The sequence below is a fragment of the Eutrigla gurnardus genome (assembly GCF_963514095.1).
Source record: "Eutrigla gurnardus genome assembly, chromosome: 18".
Taxonomy (NCBI): Eukaryota; Metazoa; Chordata; class Actinopteri; order Perciformes; family Triglidae; genus Eutrigla; species Eutrigla gurnardus.
Genome location: NC_139929.1, coordinates 7247298 through 7262692, shown reverse-complemented (window position 1 = coordinate 7262692; position 15395 = coordinate 7247298). Strand labels below are relative to the sequence as shown.

The 15395-nt window shown below is 39.6% G+C and overlaps 2 protein-coding genes across 3 annotated transcripts; both read right to left on the bottom strand.

Annotated features, from left to right (window-relative positions):
* Positions 1 to 34: 34 nt before the first annotated feature.
* LOC311028563 (TNFAIP3-interacting protein 1-like) lies at positions 35 to 4751 on the bottom strand. Its single transcript, XM_084033198.1, has 10 exons — positions 4393 to 4751; positions 3257 to 3360; positions 2659 to 2749; positions 2315 to 2389; positions 2171 to 2236; positions 1977 to 2078; positions 1754 to 1867; positions 1580 to 1657; positions 888 to 1013; positions 35 to 796 (listed from the first exon to the last, which is right to left on the bottom strand). Exons 1-10 carry the CDS (start codon positions 4417 to 4419, stop codon positions 656 to 658), a joined length of 924 nt encoding a protein of 307 aa, XP_083889324.1. The 5' UTR covers positions 4420 to 4751; the 3' UTR covers positions 35 to 655.
* A 2841-nt stretch (positions 4752 to 7592) lies between these two features.
* On the bottom strand, positions 7593 to 14944 carry LOC311028898 (ADP-ribosyl cyclase/cyclic ADP-ribose hydrolase 1-like). 2 transcript variants are annotated; one of them, XM_084033697.1, is made up of 8 exons: positions 14633 to 14944; positions 12695 to 12821; positions 12452 to 12587; positions 10255 to 10337; positions 8889 to 8962; positions 8554 to 8596; positions 8338 to 8421; positions 7593 to 8256 (listed from the first exon to the last, which is right to left on the bottom strand). In XM_084033697.1, exons 1-7 carry the CDS (start codon positions 14800 to 14802, stop codon positions 8371 to 8373), a joined length of 684 nt encoding a protein of 227 aa, XP_083889823.1. In that variant the 5' UTR covers positions 14803 to 14944; the 3' UTR covers positions 7593 to 8256; positions 8338 to 8370. The 2 variants fall into 2 exon arrangements, with proteins under 2 accessions (XP_083889823.1, XP_083889822.1); XM_084033696.1 differs by having other exon boundaries at positions 7664 to 8256; positions 8510 to 8596; positions 14633 to 14941.
* Positions 14945 to 15395: the final 451 nt, after the last annotated feature.

Here is a 15395-nt window from a genome sequence, read left to right as displayed (position 1 = left end):
GTGACAGCCACGCAACACACGAGCACATTCAATACTTTATTTTCATGATAAATAAACAAGGAAAAGAAAGTCCTTCAATCACTCATTAATATACTGTCAAAAATGAATGCTCCTATATATGTTTTCTTCTTCTCCTATAGCCGCTGTCTTCCTCTGACAGACTTCAGGTGCAAATGAACAAATGCTGAATGAATCCCTGCAGCACTCAGATACTCCTCCTTTTGTACTGGGAACACTGTAGATACAGGAGGAGCCCTCATTCATGTCTTAAAGTTATTAGTTTTGTCAGTGCTAATAATCGATACCTCCCTCAAGGACCTGTGTCACAAGAAGAGGAGGAACTGAGCAAGCTTGCAATGGCTTGTGGGTATTTCACTCTGCTGCTTTTCTCCTCTTGGGACGTTGTTGTACCAGAGGGTCACATGTCTATTCCACAGGCTGTTTGTGTGTCTATTTATATGTTTGCTTCCTATGTCGACCTGTTGGATCGGCCTCATTACGCCCACGACGAAGCTGAACCTGCAGCAGGCGGTCAGCGGATCGAGGACTGAGACGGAACACTTCCTCGATAAACAGAAAAGTCTCAGCCTGCTAACGAGCGATCTGAGCCGGGCAACGCACATTATCACACAATAAGCGAGGAGGTAGTCCAAGGTCACGGCTTGTCGTCGAGCGTGCGACGTCTTTGTATCTGGAGGTGGCGCTCGTCAACCTGGCGGACCTCCCAGTGCGGGAACGTGGCTCCATGTCTGCAGGTGCATTCGAGTACGGGCTGGGTGGGCGGAGTCCAAGGCACCTGTAGAAAACCGAGACGCTGCGTTAAAGTCTTCATTTCATATTTGGCATTTCATAAAACAAGCACGCAAGTTCCAAACCGTGTGTTGTACCTGAGATTTAAGGAGGCGTAGCTCAGTGTGAACTTTTCTAAACTTCTTCTCGTGTTCCAGACACTTCTCCTTGAGCTTCTCCCGGTCCTTGCGCTCCTTCAGAAAGTCTTCCTTGTAGACTTCGGCCTGAAAGTGGACGACAACAAGACATGATATAAGGGTACACGTAAGTGTGTTAAAGGAACAGTCTGACATTTTGGGAAATCCCCCTATTTGGTTTCTTGCAGAGAGGTAGAAGAGGGGATTGATACCAATCGCATGTTTGTATGCTACATATGAAGCAGCTAGTTAGCTTAGCTTAGCACAAAGAAAGAAAGAGACTGAAAATAGTAAATTGTTTAGTTTGGATGTTGTACTATAGTTGTTTTTACTCTGTATGTGAAGCACCGGAAAGTATTTTAAAGTGTGCTTTAGAAATTCATTATTAATATTATTTATTATTATTTAGAATTAAGGAGCTTTAGAGCTGCTTGTAGGTGGATTTGGCCAGGCTAGCTGTTTCCCCCCGTTTCTAGCCTTCATGCTAAGCTAAGCTAACCTCCTGCCTCTGCAGCTCCACATTTTACACACAAACACGAGACTGGGATCAATCTCCTCAGTAACTCGACAAGGAAATAAGTGTGTGTGTGTGTGTGTGTGTGTGTGTGTGTGTGTGTAAATCTGCACATCTATGATATGTGAACAAAGCTCACCTGATGTTTCCAGACAACCTGTAGTGTTTCACCGCTCACACCGAGAGGTTGAGTCGTCTGGAGCGCCTCCTTTAGAGCCTGTAAAGACATAATAAGGCCAACTATGATGCTGCTGTTGTTTCAGGGAACAAACAAACAAACAAACAAACAAGCAGGTACCACGTCAGGACTCACCTTGTTCAGTCGTCTGATCTCCTCATGCTGATGCTTCCCTTTTCGGGTCAAAGTGCTGTTTAGTGTCCGAAGCTCTTCCGCCTCTTTCTCTGCTTTTTGCAGTTTGTGTCCAGTCTGTGGATTTTACCATAAGGGATGAAATTATTACCCAGGTTTTTTTCTTTTTTTAATCCTTTAAAATGCCTTAAATATAATCTGTTATAAAAATACATGTTGCACTTACCCAGGCGGTCTCTTTATCTTTGACCTTCTTGTATAACGTGTCTCCTTCACACATCTCCTCATCAGCGTTATCATGTTGCAGCAACGCTGTTAAACCCTGGACCTGAGCGTTAGGTAGAGAAAAGGACGCATGAAGGCAGTGAAGTCATCAAACGAGCTGACACGTGCTGAATCAACCCAGGACTGTGGATTTACCTTCTCTTTGTAGTACTGTACCATGGTGTGGTACTCCTTCGCCCACTTCTCATTAATAGAAAGAAGCTGAGTAAAAAAAGAACATGTTGAGTACCGGAAGGCACATGTGTGTGTGTTTAAATCTCACTTCTGAAATGTGCTCACCTCCTGCCGTTGCTCCTCCAAGATGAGTATCTGTGCTTTCATCCGGACGTCACCGCTGGCAACCGACGCCTCTGACTGCAGGAAATAAAAATGAAAAAAAAAAGAGGAACTATTAAAATGTGGCACACGTAATGTCCAATTGTAACTGCAAAGGCAATTATGCAATGTGACTGTCATCCACTGACTTCCTTTTGCACATTTTTGGAAGTTTTACTTAGATGGGTTTCCAGTAACACACAGAACATAGTCATTCCTTTGCGGTCAGGAAATCAGATGGTGACGGCGTGAGAGTGAATATTATCCAGACATATGCGATCTTCCAAGGTTGCAACTGCTGATTTTACCTGAGTGTCTCCTAGCAGGCTGTCGGGGTGATGACCTGCAGCCGTTTGGCTCTTCTCTCCGGTGGAGGAGTTCGCCACACAAACCTCATACCTGAAAAACATTTGATCACATCAATAAAAATCAGCACTGTTATCGTCTGTACTGTACATATTTGTACGTTACTTTAGTATTTCCATTCAATGCAGCTTCATACTTCCACTCTGCTGCATTTGATAGGCAAATCTTGTACATTTTACTTCACTACATTTAATTAAAACTTATACTTTCTGGTTACTTTTTACATGAAAAAACATATTGACATGATGCACAACTATGTGTTAATATGCAAAGTATCTAAACATGGCTCCACATTGAGAAACAACATTAAAATGTGCTTACGTGTACAAAACCAAATATATTTCATAGTGCAGAATAAGTACTTTAACTTCTGATATTTTAAGTGTTAATAATACTTCTGTAATTTTGAATTCAGTCATATTTCTACTTTTACTTGAGTAATGGACGACAGTACTTCTTCCACCTCTGGAAGCCGGTTATCATAGCACGTTCTCTGCATGCAGCACTAATGTGTGATGAAACCAAGGTGATGAGCCTCACCTGTCTGTGTTCGGCAGGGAAGGATACAGTCTGTGTGTCTGTCTGTCGTCTCCGGTCTGTGATTTCTCCACAGCCGGTCTGTTCATTGAGTTTTCATGTTGTGCCTGTCAAAACGCAGGGGAGAGACATTATTCATAATGGCCATTTCTAAATCCGTATATCGAACTTTCACGTGGTGCTTAAAGATAAGAGAAAATCTGCATGCCGGGATTTAATGTTTTATTGATATTAAGGATTTGTTTTAAATCCAGAATGTTTATTTTACGTTTTTAATAGGCTGACGGATGCTTCTTAGTTGTTTCCTGATAGCTTTTCTTAAGTTCAACTTATTTTTTTTCAAGCTAAACTGACATTTCACCTGCCAATAATAAAACAATAGATTCAGAAATATTCATTTCAATTCCCAAACAAATATAAAATATATATATACAAAAAAGACATAATCCCCCAGAATGAACAAAACTAAAAAAAGAGACACATATCATTTTAACAATAATATTATTAATATAAGAGTATATTTGAAATAAATGGGAATCAAGAATTGCCCGATAAATGACAATGAATAAAAATAAATTATATTTAAAAAATGTAATAAGTTCCTGTAGGGACTGTCAAAAGATACATTGTACATATATTATAATTATTTGAAAAATCCTTATTTATATATATTTTTATAAAAGTGTCATTTGTTTCTGATTCGTACAGTCTATAAAGACGTGGTGGTCAGGTCTTCTACACAGGAACCTCATTCATTTCTCTACTGTCAATATCTAATTAATCCAATAGTTCTAATACAGGCACGCAATGTCCCAAAAATGTCCCCAAAAAAAAAAAAGTATATTCCATTCGGCTGAAACAGAAAAATCTATCAGTTGATTGATTGTTGCTTATATAATATATTATTATTATATATAAACCCGCACGTGGAGCCCTGAACGATCTTCAGATCGCATCATTTCACACAATAAACGGTCGAACACGGGTCGATATCTGTTATTGATAAAGTATTGAACACTGCTCCTGAGAGAGAGGGTTTCTCTGAAAAAAATGACTTCATAATAAACAATCTTTCGCTCTCTTAAATATGCAGAAACACATTTGAAACAAGTAATATTGAAATAAAATCAAAATCGTACCATTTGATTTAGTCTGTTCCTCGACATGCGCAGATCCCACAACAGCTGAGGTTTGAAGCACAGTTGCTCCGCTCGTTGGGTTATACTGAGGATCCCACGTGACGTCGTAAAACCAGCGTTGTCCAATCACCTGCCGGGATTCCCTCACCGGTTCAGTGACAGGGGAAGGAAAGGAAAGTACAAGTAGTTGATCAGCAGCACGAGCGGTAATTAACCACGTGTTTATGGTATGCATCGATGACTAAGAGGAGTGTTTGATTCCACACTACAAGAAAAAAATACAGGGCGATTTTTTTTTTTCAGCATTTCATTTTTTGTATGGAAATATGGCTGGTTTTCTTGTCTTAATCGTAATAATTTACTTTTCTTTACTTTATTGTATAGTTTAATAATAATAATAACTGCAAAAAAGCACATAACTACCCTAAAAAGGGTCTTCTTAAAGGGCTATTTATCACATGTTCTCCACTAGAAGGGCATCCTAAGATTTAAATGATTGTTTCTGGAAAACAAAACAAAAAAATAATAAGATTTAGGAAAATAAAATACCAGTAAAGGGAGCAGTTCGTCATTTTTTACAGTGGGCCCCCTGCAGCTCAACGCCCTGTGTACTTGTCAGCTCGTTTTCTTCCTGGATGGTTGAACTGTTCACACTCACAAAACGTTTCAAAGACACTAATGTCGAACTGAAACTGTCCCACAAAGAAACCACATCAGAAAACTAACGTGCTGCGGGTTGTGGGAAAATCACACATCTCGCAGGTTTATCATGTTACTCAATGCGTTGACTCAGAGCACACTTGTTTCAGGGAAGAAGGAGAGGGGAAAACACGCCTCATCCAGTAACTGCTACCCAGTGCAGAGTGGGCTGCTCTTATTCTTTCTAGAAACATGTTGCTGAAGCCTATTTTAGACATCTATTCACACAGAGCTGTAAGACCACCTTTGATTTCCTTTAAGGCACACTGATTCTAATAAATAAGACTATCACACGACCTGATGCCCAAATGAAAATAATTCCCCTATAGATGCTTGTAATGTTTAAACAACACAGAACAAAAACAATGTAAAAAGTACTCAAATTTTGAGTACTTTTTACATTGTTTTTGTTTTGTGGATTTTCTTGAGTTGAAGTGGGAGCTTCCACTTCCATTAATTTTAGCAGATGTTGGGGAGGTTTCGATGGAGTACTGTGGGATATCCCACTTCACCAAAAAACTTATTTAAAAAAAATAGAGACGGTGAAAACCAAGGCTGTTGACTGAGAAAGTAGGCTAAGTAAGCAAAATAGACATACTCTTCATTTTGTGATGTGGTTTCACTGAGAGAACTTCTCCTCTGCTTTAGCTCTCATATAGACCAATAGTTACATGTAGTATGGATTTAGACCATATTTTAAAGACAAACATTAAAAACGCTGTAAACTCGTGACCAAGAGCAGAGTGTATCGATACAGGACCGAGACTTTGAGGAGTTCCATATGTGGAACTTGCTAACCAAACGTACTCCTTAAAGTGATCTGAAACATCCACATCCCAAAACACCCACAGAAAACACATAAAGATCCCTTTTCATTCACCTCCTTTAATACTGTATTTGTGTGTATGAAAAATGCACCATGAGAAATGCCTAAATAATGAAGAGGCAATTTGTCCGTCATTTTCGATGAGCAATCACAGTAATGATGTTAACAAATAAATCAGACGAAGCACATTTGCAATGCACATGGCATTAAAGTAAAAACCTGAGTCGTTTTTGTCTGAGGCTGTCGATTCCAGGACAAAATGTAAAAAAAGTGGTGTTAAGTCCAAGACTGGTATAACCAGCGGATCTCAGGTGGCAGGTGGGTCAAACAAACACAGGACTTTCACCCAGGAGACTGCTGTGAAGGAAGAAGGTATTTACGTTTGTTGTGTAATGCTTCATAAGTAAATCAGTTATGGACAGTTGTTGTTTATTGGTTATGTTACCTTGCTACCATACCTTGGTACATTACCTTGTTACCATGCCTTGTTACATTACCTTGTTATGTTACCTTGTTACGTTACCCTGTTACCTTACCTTGATACATTACCTTGTTACCATACCTTGTTACGTTACCATGTCATGTTACTTTGTTACGTTACCTTGTTACGTTACCTTGTTACGTTACCTTGTTACGTTACCTTGTTACGTTACCTTGTTATGTTACCTTGTTATGTTACCTTGTTATGTTACCTTGTTACGTTACCTTGTTACGACACCTTGTTATGTTACCTTGTTACGTTACCTTGTTAGGTTGCCTTGTTACGTTACCTTGTTACGTTACCATGTCATGTTACTTTGTTACGTTACCTTGTTACGTTACCTTGTTACGTTACCTTGTTACGTTACCTTGTTGTTACCTTGTTACGTTACCTTGTTACGACACCTTGTTATGTTACCTTGTTACGTTACCTTGTTACGTTACTTTGTTACGTTACTTTGTTACGTTACTTTGTTACGTTACCTTGTTATGACACCTTGTTGCGTTACCTTAACTAACAAGCTATGAGACTTTTTATCAAATGATGAGTATCAAAAGGTTAAAGTGGCATAATAATATAAATTCACTCTAATTCAAAGTTCAGCTCAAGATCACCCTCGATCATTGTCATAAAAGTGCTATATAAAGATTATGAGTGGTAACCTGGCGTAGTGTTGGCGGCAGCATCTTAAACTGTGACGACGATAACCGACATTATAGTTCTTGTGCCATGTTGTGGTTTTGAAGAAGGGGCCTTTCTTCATGCAACACCTGTGCAGCGTGTTCCCAGCACCGACAACCGCCCGTTTACGGTACGTGTGACACAGCAGCAAGTCACTAGAAAGGAAAGAGGAGGTTATTACTTCTGCTTCCTGCCACAACAATCTCACTCTAAAAAAGATTCACGCTGTCAAGTTCCTGTCTGCATCGCCGTGAGCACGCCTTCGGTTCACACACTCGACAGATAAGACATCTTGTGGCCTACACCTACAAACGAAACACAAAAGCAGGTGACATTTTTCTGAGCACTTTCTATTCTCTTCTGTGGTTTAGCGGTCAGGGATATTTGCATACACCTTTTTAGGTTCCACTTTCATGTGAATCAAAAAAGAAAGAAGAGGATGTTTAACATTAAAAATGGAAACTCAGCAAAGTTAAAGAACACACGTGTTAAAGGTTGGAAAGTGAAGCGTTTCTTCTCTCAAACCACATAGAACCAACAAAACAACGTTGCATTTATTATCATTTTGGACAAACTTTCGAGGTTTGTGTTCATTTGTTATGGAAAAACACATTACTCCCTCTTTTTCTTGCTTAAATCAAACCAGACAAACCAAACAATTCTGCTTTAATGATTTATTTTATATTAATTTCTTTACTGTCAAACAACTGTCTCTGTTCAAGTTTGATTATATCGTTTTGGGTCATTCACGTAAAAAAGCGATCACACCCCACATTTAAGAATCCAAAGACGTTGTTGTACTTTCACATTTTATTTAAAAACATTTCAAAATCTGCCACCAGGTGGACGTGAGATTGTCAGCTGATTTAGAGAGCAGCAGCGTTATTTTACTCAACAGTACATGGCACTTTAGATTTCATTCAAACCTAAAGATACAACGGTGCATTTTTCTAATATAAAAAAGTATCAGTGACATTTATATAAAAATGATATGTTTCACATTAAGCCGAGCTGGCAACAGGTACAAAATCATACTGTATAATAGCACATTATTTAATTTACAAAGCCTTTACAACTTTATGGCTGGTTAGTGTCTCGTATAATCGGACATTTAGTTCTTCACCAGCAGGTTCCACAGGGTTCCTCTGGATGGGAGCTGCAGTTCTGGAGGTGAGCTCTGCAGAGAGAGACACAAACAACATACATGACATACAGGTATATGTGGTGGCGTCCTCTCACACAAACATGCTGGACTTACTCAGCCACTTCCTTGCAGCTATATTTAATTCCACTACCCAGCTCCTTCTGTAAATCCTTTAATGATGCATTTGTGCAGTTTGTCCTAAGAAGGATAGAAAAAAATTTAATAAACAACCAAAAAAAAGGACAATAATGTTGAAAAAGTGTTGTGTAGTAGGTGAACATCTTACACAGTGTTCTTCTGTGTGACCAGAACAACAGTCAGGCTTCTCACCCGGGGGGATTCGAACCTCTTCACCTCGATGCTCGCAAAAGTACTAACGACAACAAGAATTAAAGAGCTCAATTTACTCAGCAGTGGGATAGAAAAACACTTAATATTCAAGATATTTCTTGTACATTATTCCCAACTGACGACATTCACTTAGGATTCTTCAAATAATAAGAATGTTCTCGCTAAAAAGGCACTGATATCATATTGTGAATAATCCACAACATCAATATTAGAGAACTCCAAGTGAATGCAAATACATTTGACTGTTTTCTGAAAGAGAGATATGAAGCTAAAACTCCTAAAACTGTCAACATAAGGGGTGAAGAGCAACTCACCTCGTAGGACTGAATGGCGTGACAATGGATCCGTTGAGCATGGCCGTGACGTTGCCACAGGCAACATCTGCAAACTACAAACAAATGCCCTTTAGACACACCCACTAGGCTCGTTGGTAGTTGACACCATAATATTTTTTTAAAATATGGTCTTGACTATATGTGTTTCTAAAGCAAATCTTTCTTTCTAATGTTGTTGTAGGCTACTACAGTATTGTCCCAGTTAATGCTGAAAACCTTGTTTTTGCTGACCTCCAGTGGTTGAAGTTCAAACAAACTCCCAGAAACAACATTTTTCAACCTCAAACTACCCTTTAAAATATATCAGTTTCACAATGAACTCACGCAAGCATGCAGCTTATGCTGACTGTGTCTTTAATTGTAAAAGCCATGAAACCACAATCAACTCTTTGTTTGTTTTTTTGGCCACCTGGGGGCAGCAGAAACAAGTTGTGAACCCCACACTGACATATCATCACCTTTTTTAGTTGACATGAACACTTATTTACACATCTAGCAGTGATGGAGCAACATTATCATCCCATTGGAGTTGTGTTTGGGTCCACCTTAAGGCCCATATCTGCTCTCTTTTACCTCCGTTTTTGGTCTCTACCAACTCCTGGAGGAAATATTTGGCTCTTTGGGGTTTGAGAGCTTTTTCTATGAAAACTGCTGCAGCTGAAAACAACCCTATGAGAGCGTTAAGTTGTATCTGAAAGTCAAAACAAAGCTCTGTAAAGCTAAGGGGGGGCCGCAAATTCAGGTGATGATTTTCACACAAGGTGTACAACAAGCGAACCCTTTCACGTCGTTAGGACCATAAAATATTGGTTGTAGCCGCAAATGTCTGAGGAGAAAAAGAAAAAATCGGAGATTTAACAATTGCTGCACTTTATATTTTCTAAGGTGACGTAAGGCTGGATTTGCCTCACATCACATCAACTTCGGAGCTGCTGTACTTTCTTAAATATCCCAAAAGCAGCTATTTGAATTTGAACTTTTCGTGTTTTTATTCTGTCGTGCCTCGATTTTGTGCTTTTTGTTTTGTTTTACATGCCGTTTGTGGTTTGATTTGTGTTTCTGAGTTCCATGTTGGATTGAATCTGTGTGTTTGTTTCTGGTGACCAGGGCTGCTCTGACTGTGTGGGTGGCCACCGCTCCCTCAGGAGGGAGCTAGGCAATGTGGCTCCATGGAGACCGACACAAAGCCTCATTGATTACTATCTTTTTGTCTCCTCTCCTTCACGATCACTTATGCACAGGAGAGATTTCACCTCGTGCTCCACATGTGTATTATTTTAACCACTGCCTGACCGACCGATGGTCGGGTTCATTTGGCAAAACTTGTGAATACTCGTTATCTTACAGCCGTTGAGACTCTTTTCCAAAACGACTGAACGGGGTTGTTCTCGCAGTCATTCCATCCAGGGCAGCCGGTCGTGAACGTTTCTAGAACAACAAACAAACAGTCAATACTATTTGTATTTCAATTAAACAAAACAGAAACGGAAACACAAACCCAATGAGACAGAAGATAAGCATTTACTATTTATGTGGTATCTAACACCACTGTTGCTGTTATCCTGGCCATAATTGCTGTTAATTTAGCTTTTCTTTTTTTATGGAAATGTGGAGAGCCCAACCATGTCTCCATGTGGCTTAAAGAAATTTCCTTTTCATGGCATCAGGAAAAAAAGTATTTCAATCTCGAAAGAAAACCACATCTTCGGTAGCTGCTCATGTTGTAGGAGCCAATGGGAAATATTTCACATATTTACAGGTTGATTATGACATATTTTATGTGCATCTGTGTAGACATGTGGAGTTCACTTTCTATGTGCTCATGTGTGTAAATATTGTGTTCAATTCATCAAAATATTATGCTATATATATATATATATATATATATATATATACATACAGGTAAAAGCCAGTAAATTAGAATATTTTGAAAAACTTGATTTATTTCAGTAATTGCATTCAAAAGGTGTAACTTGTACATTATATTTATTCATTGCACACAGACTGATGCATTCAAATGTTTATTTCATTTAATTTTGATGATTTGAAGTGGCAACAAATGAAAATCCAAAATTCCGTGTGTCACAAAATTAGAATATTGTGTTAGGGTTAAATTTTGAAGATACCTGGTGCCACAAACTAATCAGCTGATTAACTCAAAACACCTGCAAAGGGCTTTAAATGGTCTCTCAGTCCAGTTCTGAAGCCTACACAAACATGGGGAAGACTTCAGATTTGACAGCTGTCCAAAAGGCGACCATCGACACATTGCACAAGGAGGGAAAGACACAAAAGGTTATTGCTGAAGAGGCTGGCTGTTCTCAGAGCTCTGTGTCCAAACACATTAATGGAGAGGCAAAGGGAAGGGAAAACTGTGGTCAGAAAAAGTGTACAAGCAATAGGGATCACCGCGCCCTGGTCAAGATTGTGAAAAAAAACCCATTCAAAAATGTGGGGGAGATTCACAAGGAGTGGACAGCTGCTGGAGTCAGTGCTTCAAGATCCACCACCAAGAGACGCTTGAAAGACATGGGTTTCAACTGCCGCATACCTCGTGTCAAGCCACTGTTGACCAAGAAACAGCGCGAAAAGCGTCTCACCTGGGCTAAGGAAAAAAAGAGCTGGACTGCTGCTGAGTGGTCCAAAGTCATGTTTTCTGACGAAAGCAAATTTTGCATTTCCTTTGGAAATCGAGGTCCCAGAGTCTGGAGGACAGGAGAGGCACAGGATCCACGTTGCCTGAAGTCTAGTGTAAAGTTTCCACCATCAGTGATGGTTTGGGGTGCCATGTCATCTGCTGGTGTCGGTCCACTCTGTTTCCTGAGATCCAGGGTCAACGCAGCCGTATACCAGCAAGTTTTAGAGCACTTCATGCTTCCTGCTGCTGACCTGCTCTATGGAGATGGAGATTTCAAGTTCCAACAGGACTTGGCGCCTGCACACAGCGCAAAATCTACCCGTGCCTGGTTTACGGACCATGGTATTTCTGTTCTAAATTGGCCAGCCAACTCCCCTGACCTTAGCCCCATAGAAAATCTGTGGGGTATTGTGAAAAGGAAGATGCAGAATGCCAGACCCAAAAACGCAGAAGAGTTGAAGGCCACTATCAGAGCAACCTGGGCTCTCATAACACCTGAGCAGTGCCAGAAACTCATCGACTCCATGCCACGCCGCATTAACGCAGTAATTGAGGCAAAAGGAGCTCCAACCAAGTATTGAGTATTGTACATGCTCATATTTTTCATTTTCATACTTTTCAGTTGGCCAACATTTCTAAAAATCCCTTTTTTGTATTAGCCTTAAGTAATATTCTAATTTTGTGACACACGGAATTTTGGATTTTCATTTGTTGCCACTTCAAATCATCAAAATTAAATGAAATAAACATTTGAATGCATCAGTCTGTGTGCAATGAATAAATATAATGTACAAGTTACACCTTTTGAATGCAATTACTGAAATAAATCAAGTTTTTCAAAATATTCTAATTTACTGGCTTTTACCTGTATATATATTCTTTTTTAAAATTCTGCAGCTCTTACCACTCTTGCCCTCCTTTCCACACCAGGTCAGACCGTCCAGCACATTTCCCAACAGAGTGTCCTCCACAGTGAGATAACAATTCCCCTTCTCAGTGAAGTCATGGACCACATCCTTCGTTTTGCTCCAGAACATCATCTAACACCCCAACCAGCCAACACAGTTATCAAATGCATTGCTTGCATTATAACAGAGCGTTTAATGTGCACAACGGACAGACAGTCTGGAGATGCACGGCATTTTACTCTGTTGCATGAAGCCTCGAAAGGAACGGCTGCGATTAAAGGGTCGTAGGCTTCCATGGGAACCTCACACGGGTCCCGTCCTACATAGGCTCCTTCAAACACACCCCATATCTTTGGACAGTTGTATCTGAAAAACAAATGACAGTGACGGCGCTGCTTAGCCTCATTCTGATGGAAAATGCTGTGCATGATTTTACAGTTTATTTATTAGATTAAATCTCATTAAGGAACCATAAACACATAAAGTCAGTAAGAATAAAGTGGTTGAGAAACAGTCCATGTTATCAGTCAATATGCAGACAGATATTGTGGAAGTTAATCAGCAGTTCCTCCCTCGTTTGCATGGTAATTATTTGTTTTATTTCACTCTACAGCTGCTGGGTCGACGTGTTCGGTGAAGCGCTTTGTCACTTGTTTTTGAAAAGTGCTGCATAAATAAAGTGATTATCATTATAAAGAATCTGTATCATGTTGAATGTGTCTAAATGCATTTTTAAAGCCAACAGTCAAGTAATTCACTTGACCAAACAGATCAAAACTCTGAACTCCACCTTAAGCATTCTTTCTTTTTACTTTCTTTCTTTGGTCACGTATTATTTGTATATGACACCCTTCCGTCTTTTATTATGTGAGTCATTGGTACTTGCCAAGATTGCCCAAGCTTACAAGTAACGCCCACACTCTCACCTAATGAAATTCCGATTTCTGAATTTGAATTTGTTCGAAAAAAAAAAGAGGTTGTCTGTTTACATTCACTGAGTTTACCTAGTAGTCTCCTACGACAATAAATCCTCTCTTCATGAAGCATACTGTTCATATTTCATGCCTTCACAGTATATTTTGCGGGTCAATTTTGACTCAGGCCAAGAATCTCCTTATAGTAATAATAAGTGTCTACACCAAATTGTGTACGACAGATCTATTTAGAATGTATTAATACATGGATGATTCATCCTAATTAATGTTTCAGAGAGCAGGAAGTGTATTTTTTTTAGGTTATTCAATACTTGTTTTTCAAGGAAAAACATCTCGTATATCATCATGTCCTGATTTTACTGTGTTGGCTTCTTATGTGACTTGTTGATCAGGGCCAGGTGACATTCTTGTTATTCTTTGGGATATATGAGAAAACGGTGGTGTATGGATGACAGCAAACCCGGAAGAAAAGGCCTCTCTGCCCTTGTAATCAGAACAGGTGGCAGTCAGTCTTGCTCCCATAATGTTATATTGCAGGTGTTTGTGCTTGAAGGTGCAGATCTGGTGTCTGTGTCAGGACACCCTCTGACCTCTGTATGACTTCTGGTCCTTATGTGCACCATGATCCTATATGCTGTTTTACTCTTTCACTGTGTCCACATTCCCCCATGACCATTCAAAGGCCAGCAGGTGTCTGTCTCTGTGGGAACCAACACAGGCAGTTCTTAAAACAGCATATTCAGTTTCAGTTTCAAGATTACCATAAAGATTGACCCACAGGTGGATATAAAATACATTTCAATACGGGTCAAATCTGACCCGAACAGCCTCAAGGTACAAACATGTGTAGCACCTAAACAAAGGTATAACATTTTAAATATTTTCATTTTTTTATATTAGGTGTCACTTTAGGAAAAGTCATCACATTTCAGGCTAAAACAATGACATTTGGGGTGTTTTTACTGCTGTCAAATGTCAAAACAGGTATGTGTATTTCTTATTATTTGTAGATTTAGCGTATGGGTTGGACAAAAAAAAAAAAAAAAACACCTGTCAGTATAATGCAATTAATTTCAAAATGACCAGCATAAGTTTTGCTCATAATCATCTAAGTGTATGTGTTTACTAAATGCATAAATGTAATTGTATTGTATAAATGCAGGTCCATTCCAAATTTAATTATTCAGTCTAATTTATAACTTTTATGTATGGTATTCTGTAAATATAATTAAAAAAGCTTACCCTTTGAACAGCTCACACCTTGCAATAAACATTGTCTTAAATTCGTCGGGCTTCCGCCGGAGCGCCAGTCCCAACACGACGGCGACGACCAGAAGCAGCAGCAGGACAGCGACGCCACTCAGCAGGACACGCCGTCTTCCGCGTCTCTTCTCGGGCGGACTCTGCTCCATGGAAACCCTTCAAATGTCCAAGTGTCAAGTTTACGGGTGTCAACGTTGTGCTGTTTGTTGACGATAACGTCGCTCGCTCTCGGACGTCTATTTATGGAGCAGCGCACTCGCCGGTGTGTGCGCGCACGTGCGCTGGCTCGTGGCCAATGCAGTGCTCGCCACCAATCGGGAGGATATGTAGAGGCGGAGCGGCCCAAAGTGAGGCCCGAGGGCCACAAAGGGACAGTTATGTGGTGGTTGGAAATAACGGAGTAATATTTCCTCTGTACTGTATTTCACTATGTTTTTTAGTTGACTGGTATACTTCTACTCTACTGTGCCTTTAGTTAGTTATTTTTCAGATTAATGGTTGAGTAGGTCATTCTATTCAGAAACACTTTTGGTTATATTAATTGAAATTCTTATAACATACCGATAGAAATTATTAAATTAAATGCTCTGACCAAAAAAAAAAAAAAGTCATCTGTGGCCAGGACTGTAAAGGGGGCAGGATTTTTTCGGTTGGGCAATGCCTTCAAAGTCAAAATATCTACCGTTAATAGTACAAAATATTGCCAATAAATACATTATGATGTGTTACGACTGGACATACT

Bases quoted from the DNA above. Each gene is read 5' to 3' on its own strand.
- LOC311028563 (XM_084033198.1), bottom strand. From the start codon at position 4,419: ATGTCGAGGAACAGACTAAATCAAATG. The intron at 1,658-1,753 runs GTGAGTCCTGAC...ATGTCTTTACAG, and splicing joins AGATCAGACGACTGAACAAG to GCTCTAAAGGAGGCGCTCCA. The intron at 1,014-1,579 runs GTGAGCTTTGTT...GTCCACTTTCAG, and splicing joins AGGTTGTCTGGAAACATCAG to GCCGAAGTCTACAAGGAAGA.
- LOC311028898 (XM_084033696.1), bottom strand. From the start codon at position 14,802: ATGGAGCAGAGTCCGCCCGAGAAGAGACGCGGAAGACGGCGTGTCCTG. The intron at 12,822-14,632 runs GTAAGCTTTTTT...TTTGTTTTTCAG, and splicing joins AGGTGTGAGCTGTTCAAAGG to ATACAACTGTCCAAAGATAT. The intron at 8,597-8,888 runs GTGAGTTGCTCT...TGTTGTCGTTAG, and splicing joins ACGCCATTCAGTCCTACGAG to TACTTTTGCGAGCATCGAGG.